Below are 15,585 nucleotides of genomic sequence, written 5' to 3' on the forward strand. Positions count from 1 at the left end.
GCGGGAGGCGGTCCTTCACGGCGCCGGGGCCGGAGGCCACGGGCCCGCCCACGGCGAGGACGAGCAGCCAATCAGCATCCGCGGCTGCCTGATTGACATCGCCTACAGCGAGACGAAGCGCAAGCACACGCTGCGGCTGACCACGCAGGACTTCTGCGAGTACCTGCTGCAGGCCGAGGACCGCGAGGACATGCTGGGCTGGATCAGGGTCATCCGCGAGAACAGCAAGACCGACAGCGAGGTCAGTCCCGGGGCAGGGGGTCAAAGGTCAAAGTTCAGGCCGACATGAAAAAACAGGGACAAAGACTGGACACAGACAACACCGTTTGGACAATAAAGAGGACGTACAGAAGAGGCTATTCAGGGTCAGGGTCGGGTCAGAGGGAAGACGTCTGGTCCTTGTAGCTATTCGGGGTCAGTTCAGGTCAGGGAAGAAGTCTGGTTTAGGTTTGGACACAACACACCACACCACACCACACCACCACACTACAGATTTACTTCCGGTGTGGAACACTGCGGAATGACGGCATTACCAAACACACCCAGACTCTAAATTAGATGCACACACTCAGCCATGATCAGGCACAGTCCTTGAGCAACTCGAACACAACACCACACTACACGACAACCCCGATATAGCCGTATGGTTAGAAAACAGAAACGAATTAAATTTGTGTTAAATGTCCACACTACAACTCTTCATCACAACACAATCCATGCTGAATTGTGTTGGCCCGTTACAGCCAAACAGCCGTATGGTTAGGAAACAGAAATTTAATTAAATGAGCGTTAAATGTCCACACTGCATCTCTTCATCACAACACAACACAATCAATGCTGAGTTGTGTTGGTCTATTACAGCCAAACAGTCCAATCCTCCAGGCCTGAGATGGTGGCCATATTTAAGCTATAAATCTATAAGAGGTTGTACACGGCGCTTATGTAATGAAGGGCGTTGAATAATAGATGGCCTGGGAGTTGTCTGATGTGACATGACCGGCCTCGTGTCAGATTTACAGTACACATCGTATGCATTATGCATCTAATCATACATTTATGAAGGCACGAGGAGGACACGTGGCCTTGTGTACAGAGATGGACTCAGCTCTGGGTACGTGGGGAAAGCAGTGATCTTTAAGAATAGAAGCCAGAGGAGCCTATGGAGGAGGAGATTTGTGGGACTTTGACACTATGAATCGAGTTCTAGGGGTGTGTCACGCAATTCTTAAATCTGACGTGTTAGATGTGTCAGATCAAGAGATTAACTGTTACCAGCGGCAACGACATGTGGCAGTCCCACAACTGGGATGTGTTGATTTGTGTGTTTGAATCGCTGGAGTATTGCTTCATCTGAACATCTTCTCTCTCTCTCTCTCTCTCTCTCTCTCTCTCTCTCTCTCTCTCTCTCTCTCTCTCTCTCTCTGTGTGGCAGGATTTGGGTTTCTCTCGTCAAGCCCTCATCAATAAGAAACTCAACGACTACAGGAAACAGAGGTGAGGCTTTTCTGTGAGAGGTGTGTGTGTGTTTGTGTGTGTGTGTGTTTGTGTCAGTCACTGACACATGTTGAGTATCAGTGCAATGTCAGCATTAGCAATTCCATTTGATTCTAATGTGTTGTTAGCAGTGTTGCTGTTTCTGTGGTTAATATTGTTGTTGCTAGTTTGCATGTTGCTTTGGATAAAGATGCTCTCTCTAAGTCTGCTTATAAATCTGAGGCACTAAAAAAAACTTAATCACTCCGTAGTCCGACGGGCAACAAGCCGGACACCTCGCCTCGGGTCCATCGTATGATGCCCCCCTTCCTGTTGCCCAAGACGGACAACACTTCTGGGACCAATCGCTCCCCCAAAACAGACGGCAAAGGTGAGTGAAGCGGCCATACTACTGGGGACGGCAGGAGTCCCCCACCTGTGTACTGTCATTACCCAACGATTAGCCGCGGCTTATCGATTTAGCCACATCGATGTATTATAATGTTATACAATATAATATAATATATAATTATAATATATAATGTAATATGTAATACAATATAATTGCTAATGCACAGGGACAGTTAATATGTTTTTGTGTTTTCTTTTAACTTGCATAAAAGACTGTCCTGCGGCTTACACACAATGCTACTAATACACAGGAAATGACTGTAGTTACCTCAGAATGCCACACCTCACAGAACCAGACTGTCTATTCGTACTCTTCCCAGAGACTGATTTTACACAGTGAAGGAGTACACATTGTTGACGTTCATAGATTAACAAATTCATATATTATATTGGCTTTGCTAGGTCTGTTTTTGTGATGCTCTGGTTGAAGGTGTGAGTCGTCAATTTATAACAATGTTAATACATTTGGAAGTTGAAGACGCAAGATCTTGATCTTGACCTATAAATTCTTTGTCATGCCAACATGAGCCATGTGTTGTGACTCACTCCATCAAACTGAGACAGACAACAGAGTGGCTCTCATTCTGCCCGTAAAATGCCACACGCCAGGGCCTGAAAGCTGACTAAAGCAGCCGTGGGGAACAGCACGTGTGTGTGCCTGTGTGTTGTGTTGTGGGGGTAATAGAGCATCTCTTTTTCTCTCTCTCTTCCTCTGCTCAGACGAGAGCAGCCCCCCTAAGACCCCCTGGGGCATCAACATCATGAAGAAGGGCAAGAAGACGGGCCCCAAGGCCTTTGGGGTGCGGCTGGAGGACTGCCAGCCCGGGGTTCACAATAAGGTACGTCTGCACCTTCAGATGTGTGTGTGTGTGTGGGGGGGGGAGGTTTCACAATAAAGTACGTCTGCACAGGGCTGGGGGATCATTGGAGATACGTTACCAGATGTTAATCATGCTGGTAAATAACCTAGTTGGTTTGTAAATAACCTCATATGTTGGTAAACAACCTGTTCTGGTTTGTAAATATCCTCTTTTGTTTGTAAATAACCTGTGTGTGTGTGTGTGTGTGTGTGTGTGTGTGTGCGTGTGTGTGTGTGTGTGTGTGTGTGTGTGTGTGTGTGCGTGTGTGTGTGTGTGTGTGTGCAGTTCGTGCCCCTGATCGTGGAGGTGTGCTGTAGCCTGGTGGAGTCCATGGGCCTGGACTACACGGGCATCTACAGGGTGCCCGGCAACAACGCCATGGTGTCCGCCCTGCAGGAGCAGCTCAACAAGGGCATGGAGATCAACACCACGGAGGAGGTGGGCACTGCCCGCTGGGCACACACACACACACACACACACTCGTGTGTCTATGGGTGGCTCTCAAACTCTCTGCTCTCTTCTCGATGCTCGGTCCTCGAGGGGCGTTCCCACTGATCTATAACTAACACTGGATAGACTATCCCATTGTTGCCGGCCCATCATTCTTTATCTAGATCAGTGAGGACGAGGATCGAGGAAGGAAGGGAGGATGTATAAAACACCACATGAGAGGCACCCTATGATCCTGGTTCTGGTGGTGGTGCTTGCATTGGATTGGATAGGATTGATTGGATTGAATAGTCTTTAATGTCCCCATAGGGGCAATTCGGTTCACAGAGAGTAGCCGGCACAAATACACTCGATCAACATAAAACATAAAACAATCAACATGAAAGATAATAAATAGCACATGATGCACATGTTGAACATTTAAAATCACATTCACTTATGTAAATATGTAAATATATCATGCAATGATGAACAAATGCAAGTTTACCAGTGTGTGTGTGTGTGTGTGTGTGTGTGTGTGTGTGTGTGTGTGTGTGTGTGTGTGTGGTAGGTTATTCCTGGAAAGTTCATTGGCCAGTGAGCGTCGTAGTGTGTGTATGAGAGAGAGCATGATGGCCCAACTGGAACGAGGAAATGGCACTAAAGGAAGTCATAGAGATGAGATATGAGAGAGAGAATATGACCAGTCAGTGATTCTCATCTCTCTCTCTATCTGTCCTCCTCCTCTTTCTCTCTCTCTCTCTCTCTCTCTTTCTCTCTCTCTCTGTCTCTCTCTCTCTCAGAAATGGCAGGACCTGAACGTCATCAGCAGCCTTCTCAAGTCCTTCTTCAGGAAGCTTCCGGAACCTCTGTTCACCGACGGTGAGTGAGACTGTCGCTCTGCTGGCTTTAAGTCTACATATCTGACACACCCCTGTTTGTGTGTGTGGGTTCTGTGGGTTGGCCGTTGGAGTGCAGTGTTGCATGCAAATGACTCTCTACCGCCCTCTGTCTGCAGATAAGTACAATGACTTCATCGACGCCAACCGGTTGGAGGAGGCCGGAGACCGCCTGAAGACCTTGCGCAAGCTGGTGCGCATCTATCACAATCTCTCATAATCTAGATTCTCTTTCCGTATTTCCCTTTCAATATTTTCTTATATCTCTTTATATGTTTCCTGGCTTTATCGCCCAATGTCTTGACTTCTTTATATGTTATCTTTACTCCATCGTTCAGACTCAAGACTTGCCTGATCATTACTTCCACACCCTGAAGTTTCTGGTTGGTCACTTGAAGACAGTGGCGGATAACTCAGAGAAGAACAAGGTTTGTCAAGACACGCTGTATTCATACATTATTGCACGCAATGCATACAGTCCCCTTTTTCCATGACAGCTTGCGTGACTCACATGACGAGCAGGACGACCAGCCCATAATGTCCAACGGTAATTACCCCTGGAGAAGATCAAAGGTCAACTGGATCATTGTGGACTTGGCATGTTCTTCCTCTTTAGGGGCGGCTGGGGCCTGCGCTGAGAGATAGAGCTCCCTTTGGCCCTGCCATGTGAATAAATAAATAAATCAAATCAGATTTAGATTGAATAGCCGTCCGTCCACCCGTAAGGAGCTGATCGATAGAAAAGCAATGAGGAGTACGATGGAGGTCCCTGGAGACGGGCTGTTGTTTAAAACCTGGCAGTCCCTCCCACCAGAGGCCTCGCTGCACGACCGTCTTTGTCTGAATGCACTGCTAACAGAGCACACCCTGTGGTGCTTCCTTCCTTTAATGACACATTCAAATACTTTCCTACGGCGCCACAGAGCACTGCAACTACCCGTCTTTTAGGGCTGTTCGACTAAATAATATATTTGATGTACAAGAAATGTTTAAATACTGTGTACATGAATAATTGATAGTTTATTGATATTATAGTATTATTTATCAGTTATAGTTCTTATAACAGAACCATATTTATCATAGTTCTTATTCTTCATCATTTTATCTCTCTTCATCTGTCCATCCTCTGTCCTCTCCATTCCTGATCCCTTCTTCCTGGTGTAGATGGAGCCGAGGAACTTGGCGCTGGTGTTCGGGCCCACGCTCGTCCGCACGTCTGAGGACAACATGACGGACATGGTCACGCACATGCCTGACCGCTACAAGATCATCGAGACTCTCGTCGTGCACGTAAGTGCACACACACACACACACACACACACACACACACACACACACACACACACACACACACACACACACACACACAGACAGACAGACAGACAGACAGACAGACAGACAGACAGACAGACAGACAGACAGACAGACAGACAGACAGACAGACAGACACGCACGCATAGTTCAGGCAGTGACCACAGGCTCTCACGTTTCGTTTTGTTTCACTTCTTCTGTCCAGAGTGTCCGAGAGCGTAACATCCTTGTTGTGTTTGACTTGTCCCCTGTCTATGCCCTCTGTGAAAATAGTCACCCTTCCAACTTCCCCTCTTGCACTTCCTGTCTTGTCGGTGGTGCCACCGTGTTTTTGATGAGCATGCCTGCTGACACCGGGTTACTAGAGTGCCACGTTGCTTTCAGTAGAAATGAGTTGGAAATACGTGCTCATCTCTCCCTCTCTCTCTCCCTCTCTCTCTATCTCTCTCTCTCTCTTTCCTCCTTTCTTTTTTATCTCTCTGCAGCATGCCTGGTTCTTCAGTGATGATCTAGACAAGGATGAAAAGGTGAGTTTAGCGCCGTGTGCAGAGAACACTAAGTGTCAAATGTGCACTTTCTGCTTTTGAGGCGAAGGCCTTAGGAGTCTCTGGATCAGACTCAGCTCCCACGACATAAAGATTTCAATAGATCCATGCATTAATCAGCATTATACAGCAATACGGTAGCCTTCATTCACGCCCTCGTCTTAAAAGAGATCTTGAGAGTTTGATGTTCAACTAATACCAAGGATTCCAATCTTATAGAAGAGATAGCAATGCACTTGTTAAACACAAGGAAGACAGAAACCTAGTCCTTTTTTCCACGGAGAGTAAAATATTGTCACATCTAGATTAAAGATGAATTCCTAACTGGATGTCATTATGCCCTCGTGAGTGCTGTTAATTTTGCATTAGAGTTACTGATAACAGTTCCATCTTCATGCATACAAGGAAATGAATCTCATTGTGATGGAGTTGTTGATATTACTGTGCTGAGGCATACATCAAACAGTTTTGTTCCTCTACCACGCCAATCCCTACACACACACACACACACACACACACACGCACACGCACACACACACACGCACACACACACACTCTCTAACCGGTTCTTGTTTCCACAGACTCCCGAGGACCAAAGGGACCTGCAGCCGATCCCCAACATTGACCACCTCCTCCCCAACATAGGCAGGACCATACCCCTCTGTGACGCCTCAGGTGAGACCCGGCCCCCCACCTGCTCACCTGCCTGCTGCCATGGCGATGGGACTCAGAGCTGGCCTCCTATGGGGGTAGCCCCACCCTCTGGAGAGTCTGCATGACACACACACACATGCACACACACACACACACACGCACCCTCTAGGGGAGCCCCAGAGCTGAGGAGGTTCTATTAAAAGGACCAGCCTCGGTTCACCAGTTCACCTGATGCAAACAAAGCAGGAATGCACTGATTGTGAGCATGAGTTGATACCAATGTAAAAAAAATAACAATTGGGCCGATACTGACATTTCTGTCTTTGTTTACTTAGTTTTTGTTGTTAAATGCATCCTTTAGTAGAGTGGAGACACAATTCTATAAATAAATAAACCAGTTCCAACCCTCTGGCCCTCATAGCACAACATTTACGTAGTGAAGCATTGATGTAACAACTAATAAACATCAGCCACTACTACTGGAATATCTGCCACATAAATATCAGTCAACAAGGCCAATAATGGCCTATACCGATGTTGGCTGGTGTATTGCTGCCTCCCAAAAACAAACTGATCTTATTTCTACAGGTCTTTTCGTGATAAAAGTAATACTAGGCTAAGTTGTATTTTATTCATGAAGCACTGGTAGTCTATTGTTTCTCCTGGTGTTATGATACTAAGTGCTGATTTTATGACATTGGGTGCCTGCTATACTATAAGTTCTGCTGATTTGATACTGGGGAACTTGTACCGGCTCTGTAGATGCTATGATGTTACATTGGGTTCAGTGGGTTCTTGCAGAAACAGCTCATTTGCATTGTGAGTTTGCAAGGTGTAGATGGGTAATCATGCATGCCTGCATACAAGAGGCGTCTGTTTAAAGTGTAAGATGAAGGCGGCTTTCTCACCCGCACCAGAGCAGGTTTCCCTAGTTCACGCTCCAATTTTCACAATAAATCCTCAAATATTCTCAGTTCTCTCTTTCTCTGAAATGAACTTTCCTTAAATGGCCTGTTTGAGGCCTCCCCTTTTTCAACCACAGTTATTTCTCTTTTTTTTTACTTTTCTCTTTTCACACTTGTTTGCCTTCCTTTCCCCTTGTTCTTTCTATCCTGTCCTCTCTCTCTCTCTGTTATGCTTTCTATCTCTCACTCTTTTCTATGGGTGTATCCGCACCCCTCTGCTAGCCGACCCAGTGGATCAAACACAGCGGTAGGAGCAGGATTCTCACCTGACGTTGTCCACCTGTGTGTGTATGTCTGTGTGTGTGTGTGTGTGTGTGTGTGTGTGTGTACATATCTTTAAAGGAGGAATCCAGCGGGTTTTCACATAGATCTCCATTTCTCGAGGTCGCTGAGTACTGTCGTGAAGAATCAAAATGAAAACAATAGTTTTTGCCTACAGTAGCTCGAGTTGCTACAGCCAGCAGCTAACGCAGCGAGGCAGCTACAGCACTACACTCTGTGGGCATGTCCATGGGGGCTCACGGACACGCCGTACCGACCATGCTCGGCGACCTCGAGAAACGGAGATTTATGTGAAAACTCGCCAGATTTCTCCTTTAAGTGAATGACTGTGTGTGTGTGTGTGTGTGTGCATTTGCGTGTCATTTTGTGTGTGAGTGTGTGTGTGTGTGTGTGAGAGAGGAGTGTGTGTGTTTTGTTGTGTGCTGTGAGCTCCACACTCCGTGCCATTCCCCGCTTCAGTAACACTCCTGATCTGTCTCCACGTCTGTAGACTCCTCCACTAACACCAAAGCTTTAGCAACACTTCCTCATGTAGGTGTCAGCCTATGACACATCTTGTTGTCTTGTCCTTGTGATTGTCAGCCATTTTGTTTTGTTTTGTTTTGTTTGAGTGGTCAGTGGCCCTGTTCTTATCCCTCTCTTTCTCTCTCTCTCTCTCCAGATTCCACCAACAGTGACTCAGTTAAATCCAAGGTAAGCTGACTGTTATCTTATTGACGTGTGTGAACTATTTGAAAAAGAAAACCCAGCCCAACAGAACATGACTTCCTGTTAAAGGAATTCTACAGAAACAAGCAAAAGTACACTTCAAACCTTGATCTGAAATGTGCTGACACAAGACCCAACTACAACTTCAAAATGGGACTTGTCACAGCTAGAGAGATGGTTAAAAAGGAGGAAAGACAGACTGATAGATCAGTTTGGAGATAAAGAGAGAGAGAGAGAGACAATAGTGAAATTAAATAAAATGTAATATTGTAAGAAATATTTGTATTATTATTATTATAATTATATGAAGTGACTGAAGTTGACTGATGTGGCTATCTGGTTGGTGTTTGTCAGGATTCCCCAGCTTCCAAGAAGGACCTGAGTGCTAAGGACTTCCTTCCCCTGTCAATCATCTCCGCCGTCACCCGGAAACGCAAGAAGCACCAAAGCGCCTGTCCCCCTGGCAACAGCACCGACGAGGACTCGGAGCACGAGCCGGTCAAAGCCAGCAACTACGGGGGGAAGAAGAGCGGGGCTGAGGAGGAGGAGGAGGAAGATGATGGCAATGAGGATGAGGAGGGTGAGGAGGAAGAGGAGGAGGAGGAGGAGGAGGAGGACAGGAAGGGAGGATGTGCCATTGTGGGATCAGAGAGACAAAAGGATGAAGAAGGGATAGAGAGAGCGAGAGAGAAGACAGAGGGACAGCAAGGTTCTCAAAGAGGAGGAGGAGGAGGAAAGGAGGAGGAGGAGGAGGGAGAGAGGAAGAGGAATCAGAGTGTCGGTCGAGAGGAGAGGAAGGGTGGTCCGGTCAGGGCTACCGCAGCCTGGCAAGGGGACGGCAACTACTGCGCCATGACGCCAGGCGGGCAGGTCAGCAGCTCCAAGGAGGACGGGGAGAGGCGCCAGGGCGGGCAGGCCGTGCCCCAAACACGCCATCCCGCGCCACGCAGCTTCCTCTACACACACGCCGCGCGCAACTCGCCCAAATCCCCCCCGCCGCCGCTTCCGCTGTCCCCCTCGCTCGTCTCGCCGCCGATGTCTCCGCGACACCCTTCCTCCTCCTCCTTCTCCTCCTCGCTGCTCTCCTCGCCCTCGGCGTCCCTGTCGCCCACCTCCCCCGCGGGCCCCTTCGGCGGGGGCGGCGACCCCCTGACCCGGAAGAAGTTGCGTCGGGGCGAGCGGGTGCGGCCCCACTCCATGTACTCGGAGTCGCGCAGCCGCGCGGGATCGGCCGACGACGACGACCACCACCACCAGGGCGGCGGTGGTGTCGCCGGGGGTTACCCCTCCACCTCGACCGCCTCGCCGACGTCTCCCGTCGCGCCCGGCTTCGCTCGCCCGCCGGAGAGCCCTCACGCCACCTCGCCCACGGTTGGCTCCCCGCCGCCGTGCCACCCAGCCGACTGGACAGAGCCGAGCGCGTCGGTGCCCGCGGGGCAGGTGTGGAGGCCGGGCCGCGGCGCCATCTCCCCAGAGACCCGGCGCAGGCGACGAGACTGGCGCCGCCACACGGTGGTGGTCAGCCTGTCCGGGGAGGGTTGATGACGACGTCGAGGGACGGTGACGGTGACGAGCGCCAAGACACTCCTCCACCACCCCCTCCATCGCCAACAACACCACCCCCCAACCGCCACGCTACCAGCCGCAGCGTGCCATCTTAGTGCCAAGCGCAGAGTCGGAGCCCGAGCCGACCCTTATGCAACCCCCAGCCCCTGAGCGACCAGCGGGCATCGCCTCTCCCTGCTGCCCCTCGGTCTCAGGAAGCGGGTGGCTTCAGTGGCAGCTACATGATCTCACGCCAAAGTCAAAAGAGAGCCACCACCAGAATCCATTTTGTTACCCCCCCCCCCCCCGACAAGAAAAACAGAAAGCATATCAGAAGTGACTTTGTTTTCTTACCTGAGTACTCTGATCAGAGTCAGGATAAAAGGGGATTGAGGTTGTCTATAGGGAAACACTACGTGCTATATAACTACGACAGGACAAGGACAGTGACAGTGGTTTAATAATGGTTAACAGTGGCTGACCAGTGTTTCTGCCAACAGTGTTGTAGTTTTGAACAGGGGCTGTATTGAGAGAAGCAGCCCTTCACCCCCATACCCAAAGAGGTTCCAGAATGCCACCCAACCCCCCCTACCTATACACTATGAACACACACAAAACACACGCACACACACACACACACACACAGATGGATATTTACATTTTCAGAACTCAGAATCAGCTGGGTTTCAAATATTGACCTGGAAGTGAAACAGGCCTCGTTGCCATGTCAACCCTAATCTCCCTTTAATGACTTACAATGTTTGCCCTGTTTGTCTGTGTAGCATCTGTCTTTGTCCTCTGTGCATGTACATATGTGAGTGATTATGTGTGGACCAATTTTTTGTAACAATTGTACAAAAGCCTTGCTAAGTTAACCCACCCTGTGTACATATGATACATATAATATATTATATTATTTGTTTTTGAGTATTTTTAATGGTTTGGAGATTAATGGGCTATGACCTGCCCTCTGAAACCGTGTTTCATTGTGTGGATTTTTTGTCTCCTTCACCAGCAACACATAAACTCACACTGTCAAATATGTCGACACAAACAAACAAAACAAAAACATGCTATATCACGAAGAGTCAAATATGTCTAAAAAAAAACCCACAAAAAACATGCTATATCAGGTGGCATATAGGCCTATCATGTCAATCGTAATATATCAATCAGTTATCAGTTACTTATTCAATGTAAGTAAGGCAGGCCTAAAGAATGTTTGTTATGGAATGTAGCCTACACCACAACCAAACACTCGACGCATTCCAGAATTGACTACGAAAAATCTGAAGACACGCACACGCACAGCAGAAGGCCTGTGTGGACACAAGTACATCCTAGCTCGTTTTGAGGCCTCCTTTCTTCTACAATAAATCGTTCTAGAGAAATACATATTGTACATCCGGAGAATGCAATAGCATGTGCCTCTTGTATATGAAATAGCCTACTCAATATAGTGAACACTGAATTTTAGCAGTCTGAATACTCATGTAGCATTTAATATGATCACAATGGCAGAAAAGCGTATATCTTACACAAAGACTTTATGCATAAACTTAATCTGCATGCGGGCTAACAGATGAGTTGAGCATAGGCCTACTGTATGCATATTTTCAATTTCCATCAAAATACATCACCCACTGCACATTGAAGCCTACAATAGCTTAAAAGGTAAGAATGTCGCAATACGCTGACGTTATGCGGAGCCAACAGGTAGGCCTACAATGTGCTACACAAAAACAAAACCCTACTGCTTACGCTTATAAACGTGATGAGCTTCTTCAAGATGATGCGCGCATTTTATGTATGCATATTTTAATTCAAACTTACCTGTGACCTGCGCTTTGAGGGACGACTGAAGTTATTCGGTGGTAAGTGGACTCAAACGGCAACAGCCTAGGAAATACTTTGACCGGTGCCACACGGCGATGGCTACATGATAGGGCAGCTCCACAGCGAGTAGGCGGGCGACTTCCTCCTCAGACAGACCTAGTGCTGTTTTTTCCCCCCATGTAGACATAATTTAGGCTAGTAAAAGTTGAACTTTTGCATCCAGTCGTTTAATTGCCATGTAAACACGATAAACCTCAAGTAAACATGAAAAAAAAACATATTCTAATACAGACAACTTTGGTCATGCATTAACAGACTTCATCTGCGAAATTTATGTCCATAACCGGATATAAACGACAAAGAGCATCAGCTATGTAACTACTTGGCTGGATTAACCAAAAAAAGACACATCTGTTTAATAAAGAAGGCCATAGACAAACCTTTATGAAATCCTGTGTCCGACAAATGCACTCCAGTATTGAAAACAACTCCCCCCCGACTGACAATCATTAAAACGCAGCATTGTTAGTTCGACCTTTTAATTGCAATAATGACTACGTGACGCATTTGTAAAATCGTTAGCTATATTTCAATTAAACACTTAAAATAGACATTCTGGATGGAATCTAAATTTGCAGATCGTCCTCCGTTAACAGGAACTAAGAGCCTATAGCAGTACTGAAACTTACAGTCAAAAAAATGAATTTAGATGAATAAACAAATATAACAGAACTCGTACATAACCAAAAGTGTCCATCACTTGGTTTCATGCGCTGGTTCTTGCCCAGTGTCCGTTCCTGGTGTGGACCCGTTGATGCTCTGCTCCCTGTACCGTTGGCTCTGTTCTAGCAACTCGCTGTTCTGCGCCTTCAGTCTCTCGAGTTCACTCTCCAACTCCCGGAGACGCTGGGCTGCATCGACCGGGGTCTCAGCTGTCGCATCAGTGTCTTTTTCGACGTTGCGCAGCCGGTTGTTTTCCTCTTCCAGTCGCGACAGGCACTTCTCCAGCTCTAGGTACTCCTGCACCAGTTCTTGCTTGGACATGTTCTGCAGAGTCTCGACGTGATATCTCTCGTAAGTTTCGGAGAAGTCCTTCTGGAGAAACTCACCGCCTGCATGCCCCGGTCTTCCCATGCCATCACTGCTGCCGTCACCTTCCTCATCCTCTTCCTCGTCTTGATCGAAATAGTCTTCCTCGCTGGCTGTGTCCTCGGAGCGAATCGCACCGAAGGACCGTCGCCCGCCGAGTTCCGTGTTCAGATCCGGCTCTTCACGGTCGTGCTCGTCCATCAGGAACTGGGTAGTGTTGTATGGGGCTACGGGAAGACCCTTGGCGAACATCTCCTCTCGGACTCGCGATGCCCGTATAGTCTCTCGTTCGTCGAGTTCCTTCTTCTCTTCCCATGACAGTTTGTAGTAAGGCTTCCAGCGGCGCTTCTTCTTGGATGGACGTCGCCGATGCTTCTTTCTGCCAGCCTGCCTGCCGTCCGATAACCCCGGGTCAGTCGCTGTTCCGGAGCCACCAGAACTCCCTTTGTTCTGATTGTCCTTCTCGCTCCTGGGCAAACCGGGTGTTTTTTCAGCAACAGTCCCATCTTCTCCTGCGGCATCGCCAGCTTTCGGTTCCAGATCGCCCCGATTGTGCCCACGGCACATCGGGTGTGTGTCTCCAGAAACCAGTCCAGGACACACCTCCAGCTGATTTCTTTGCACTTGTTTCCTAGCGACGATGTCTCTCTGTTGCCCGTCTCGATGTTGCCCCCTACTGTCATCCTCCGAATTTGCATCGCCTTTGGTAGTAATAAGCTCCATAACTGTACACTCCCACCTGAGAGAGAAATAAGTTTTAGATGAGGCTTAACGTTTCTGTCTTTTCAAAACCGATATGAACACTGGAACGTCAGTAACCTAAATTCAAGTTGCAATTGTTATTGGCTACCTCAATAAGTCTGTAACATTATATCATTCAAACTTTCGTTACATTAAATGTCGCGATGTGATTTAAAATGTGTTAACGTTATGCTCTTCGACTTTAACCAACATTTCACTCTTTATCAACTCAGCGATAAAATTATAAAAACAAACCTCTCCGCGTCCACTTCAATTTCAGCTACTGAATTCTTCAGCTATTTATGAGTACTATCGTTAACTCTTTCCACTCCGTCTTCAACTGTCTGTTTCTCTCTGTTGAGACGAGCGCATCTCTCATCAGCGGACTCTCCTGTACGCTTCTGCTGAGGAGGAAAAGGGGGCTTGTTCATTTATTACCTCCTCCAATGCAAGGGCGCATGCGGCTAGCCTGCGACGCTTTACGTTTTATGGGAGTAGTAGTTTAACAATCAATAGAGTTGCATGCATTGCGCTTGGCCAAAGACTACACTAACCACAAATCTGTATTTGTTTTCAAGTATGGCCACGGCACGCCCCCTTAAAATTCCCATTGGTCAGAAAGTTGTTTTCACGCTTGCTACAATAATGCGCCCTCCCAATTGGTATACCTCAGTGTCAATCACGAAGAAAGCTGTCCCAGTTACTCTTTTGGGCGCAACCATATGATTTAAAATGGGTAGAAAGTTGTATTCCGAAATGTATAAAGAGTACTAAATGTTGATTAGTGACATTTCATAAGATAACACAGAGCCGCCGGCCATTTAAAGATAGATAATCCAAGCAATGTTTAAGAAAAGAGATAACATTGTCACTGTTAACGTTAGAAGTATGATTCTTGCGTCCCTGACTTCACTGATCATATACTGCACCCGTCAGTCACGAACTAGTTCTTCAGAAGCATTGTTGCAGAGATGTTGTTTCCATCTATGGACCAAAATAAAATGTTGTGCTTCTACTCTACATGACTGGATACGGTGCAATATAATCAAGTCAATCTGCTCACTGCTGCGGATCGATGTTGATTTTCTTCAGCCCTGCTTGCAATTTGAGCGAATTAGAGGACAAACGTAGCTGGCTAGCTAATGCCATGCCAATGGAGAATGGGCCTGGCAGTGCTCCTGATGAAGCATCCCGCGAGTCTAGCAAACGTTAGCTACCATACTTGGCTACGAAATTTACGTTTTCATTTTGTCTGTTCATCAGACATGTGCCCACCTATCCAGTAATTCATCTACAATCTTTTCACACGAACTTAACACCTGAGTCTTTGTCTGGCTGTACAGAGCTAAATTTGGTTAGATAAAGAGACGTTGACGTATAAAGTTAGCTAGCTTGGTGTTTAGCTAATAGCTAACACAAAACTAGCAAACATAAGACAGCTATAATTGAAAACGGCCACTGACGGTAGAAAATTGAGTTCCCTGAAAATCCTGTTAATTCTACGACAAAACACTGCATAATACTGTTACAAGGCCATGAACATTAAACGCGGCCCTTTCAATACCAAACGTGTAACGTTACCTCGTCAAGTAAACTACCCACTGAAGTCTGTCGGTTGCGCTCAACTATCCAGCTAGGTTAGCACACTCTCAAATAAACAACCTAAGGTAGCCTTAAATTTGACCACACATAAGTTATCTCTTACTAGTAGCCGATGCTCTGGTATTGTATCAAAGGGAATGTGTGACATTTAACTTGGATCTGGCCCATGGTTTTCTGGACTATGCCACACATAGGCAATTGTTTTTGATTAGCACACCAAAGACTAGCTAACTAG

At 47.2% G+C, this 15,585-nt stretch overlaps 2 protein-coding genes across 2 annotated transcripts in view; one reads left to right on the forward strand and one right to left on the reverse strand.

The window, feature by feature from the left end:
* The window catches only part of arhgap23b (Rho GTPase activating protein 23b), a 78,374-nt gene extending 67,325 nt beyond the window's left edge, over nucleotides 1-11,049 (forward strand). The window contains exons 12-24 of the mRNA XM_062525671.1: nucleotides 1-241; nucleotides 1,433-1,494; nucleotides 1,746-1,864; nucleotides 2,605-2,723; nucleotides 3,030-3,182; nucleotides 3,977-4,055; nucleotides 4,192-4,265; nucleotides 4,411-4,500; nucleotides 5,237-5,362; nucleotides 5,869-5,910; nucleotides 6,510-6,603; nucleotides 8,491-8,522; nucleotides 8,892-11,049. The exon at nucleotides 1-241 is cut by the window's left edge and continues 80 nt beyond it. Of these exons, the coding sequence (XP_062381655.1) occupies nucleotides 1-241; nucleotides 1,433-1,494; nucleotides 1,746-1,864; nucleotides 2,605-2,723; nucleotides 3,030-3,182; nucleotides 3,977-4,055; nucleotides 4,192-4,265; nucleotides 4,411-4,500; nucleotides 5,237-5,362; nucleotides 5,869-5,910; nucleotides 6,510-6,603; nucleotides 8,491-8,522; nucleotides 8,892-10,079 (2,419 nt within the window). The 3' untranslated portion in view covers nucleotides 10,080-11,049. The remainder of the gene's footprint in view (nucleotides 242-1,432; nucleotides 1,495-1,745; nucleotides 1,865-2,604; nucleotides 2,724-3,029; nucleotides 3,183-3,976; nucleotides 4,056-4,191; nucleotides 4,266-4,410; nucleotides 4,501-5,236; nucleotides 5,363-5,868; nucleotides 5,911-6,509; nucleotides 6,604-8,490; nucleotides 8,523-8,891) is intronic.
* Nucleotides 11,050-12,123: 1,074 nt separating this feature from the next.
* On the reverse strand, nucleotides 12,124-14,151 carry hexim1 (HEXIM P-TEFb complex subunit 1). The gene is made up of 2 exons (XM_062525672.1): nucleotides 14,004-14,151; nucleotides 12,124-13,746 (listed from the first exon to the last, which is right to left on the reverse strand). The coding sequence occupies exon 2, from the start codon at nucleotides 13,728-13,730 to the stop codon at nucleotides 12,675-12,677; it is 1,056 nt and encodes a 351-aa protein (XP_062381656.1). The 5' UTR covers nucleotides 13,731-13,746; nucleotides 14,004-14,151; the 3' UTR covers nucleotides 12,124-12,674.
* Nucleotides 14,152-15,585: the final 1,434 nt, after the last annotated feature.

Source organism: Sardina pilchardus, chromosome 22 (assembly GCF_963854185.1).
Source record: "Sardina pilchardus chromosome 22, fSarPil1.1, whole genome shotgun sequence".
Classification (NCBI taxonomy): Eukaryota; Metazoa; Chordata; class Actinopteri; order Clupeiformes; family Clupeidae; genus Sardina; species Sardina pilchardus.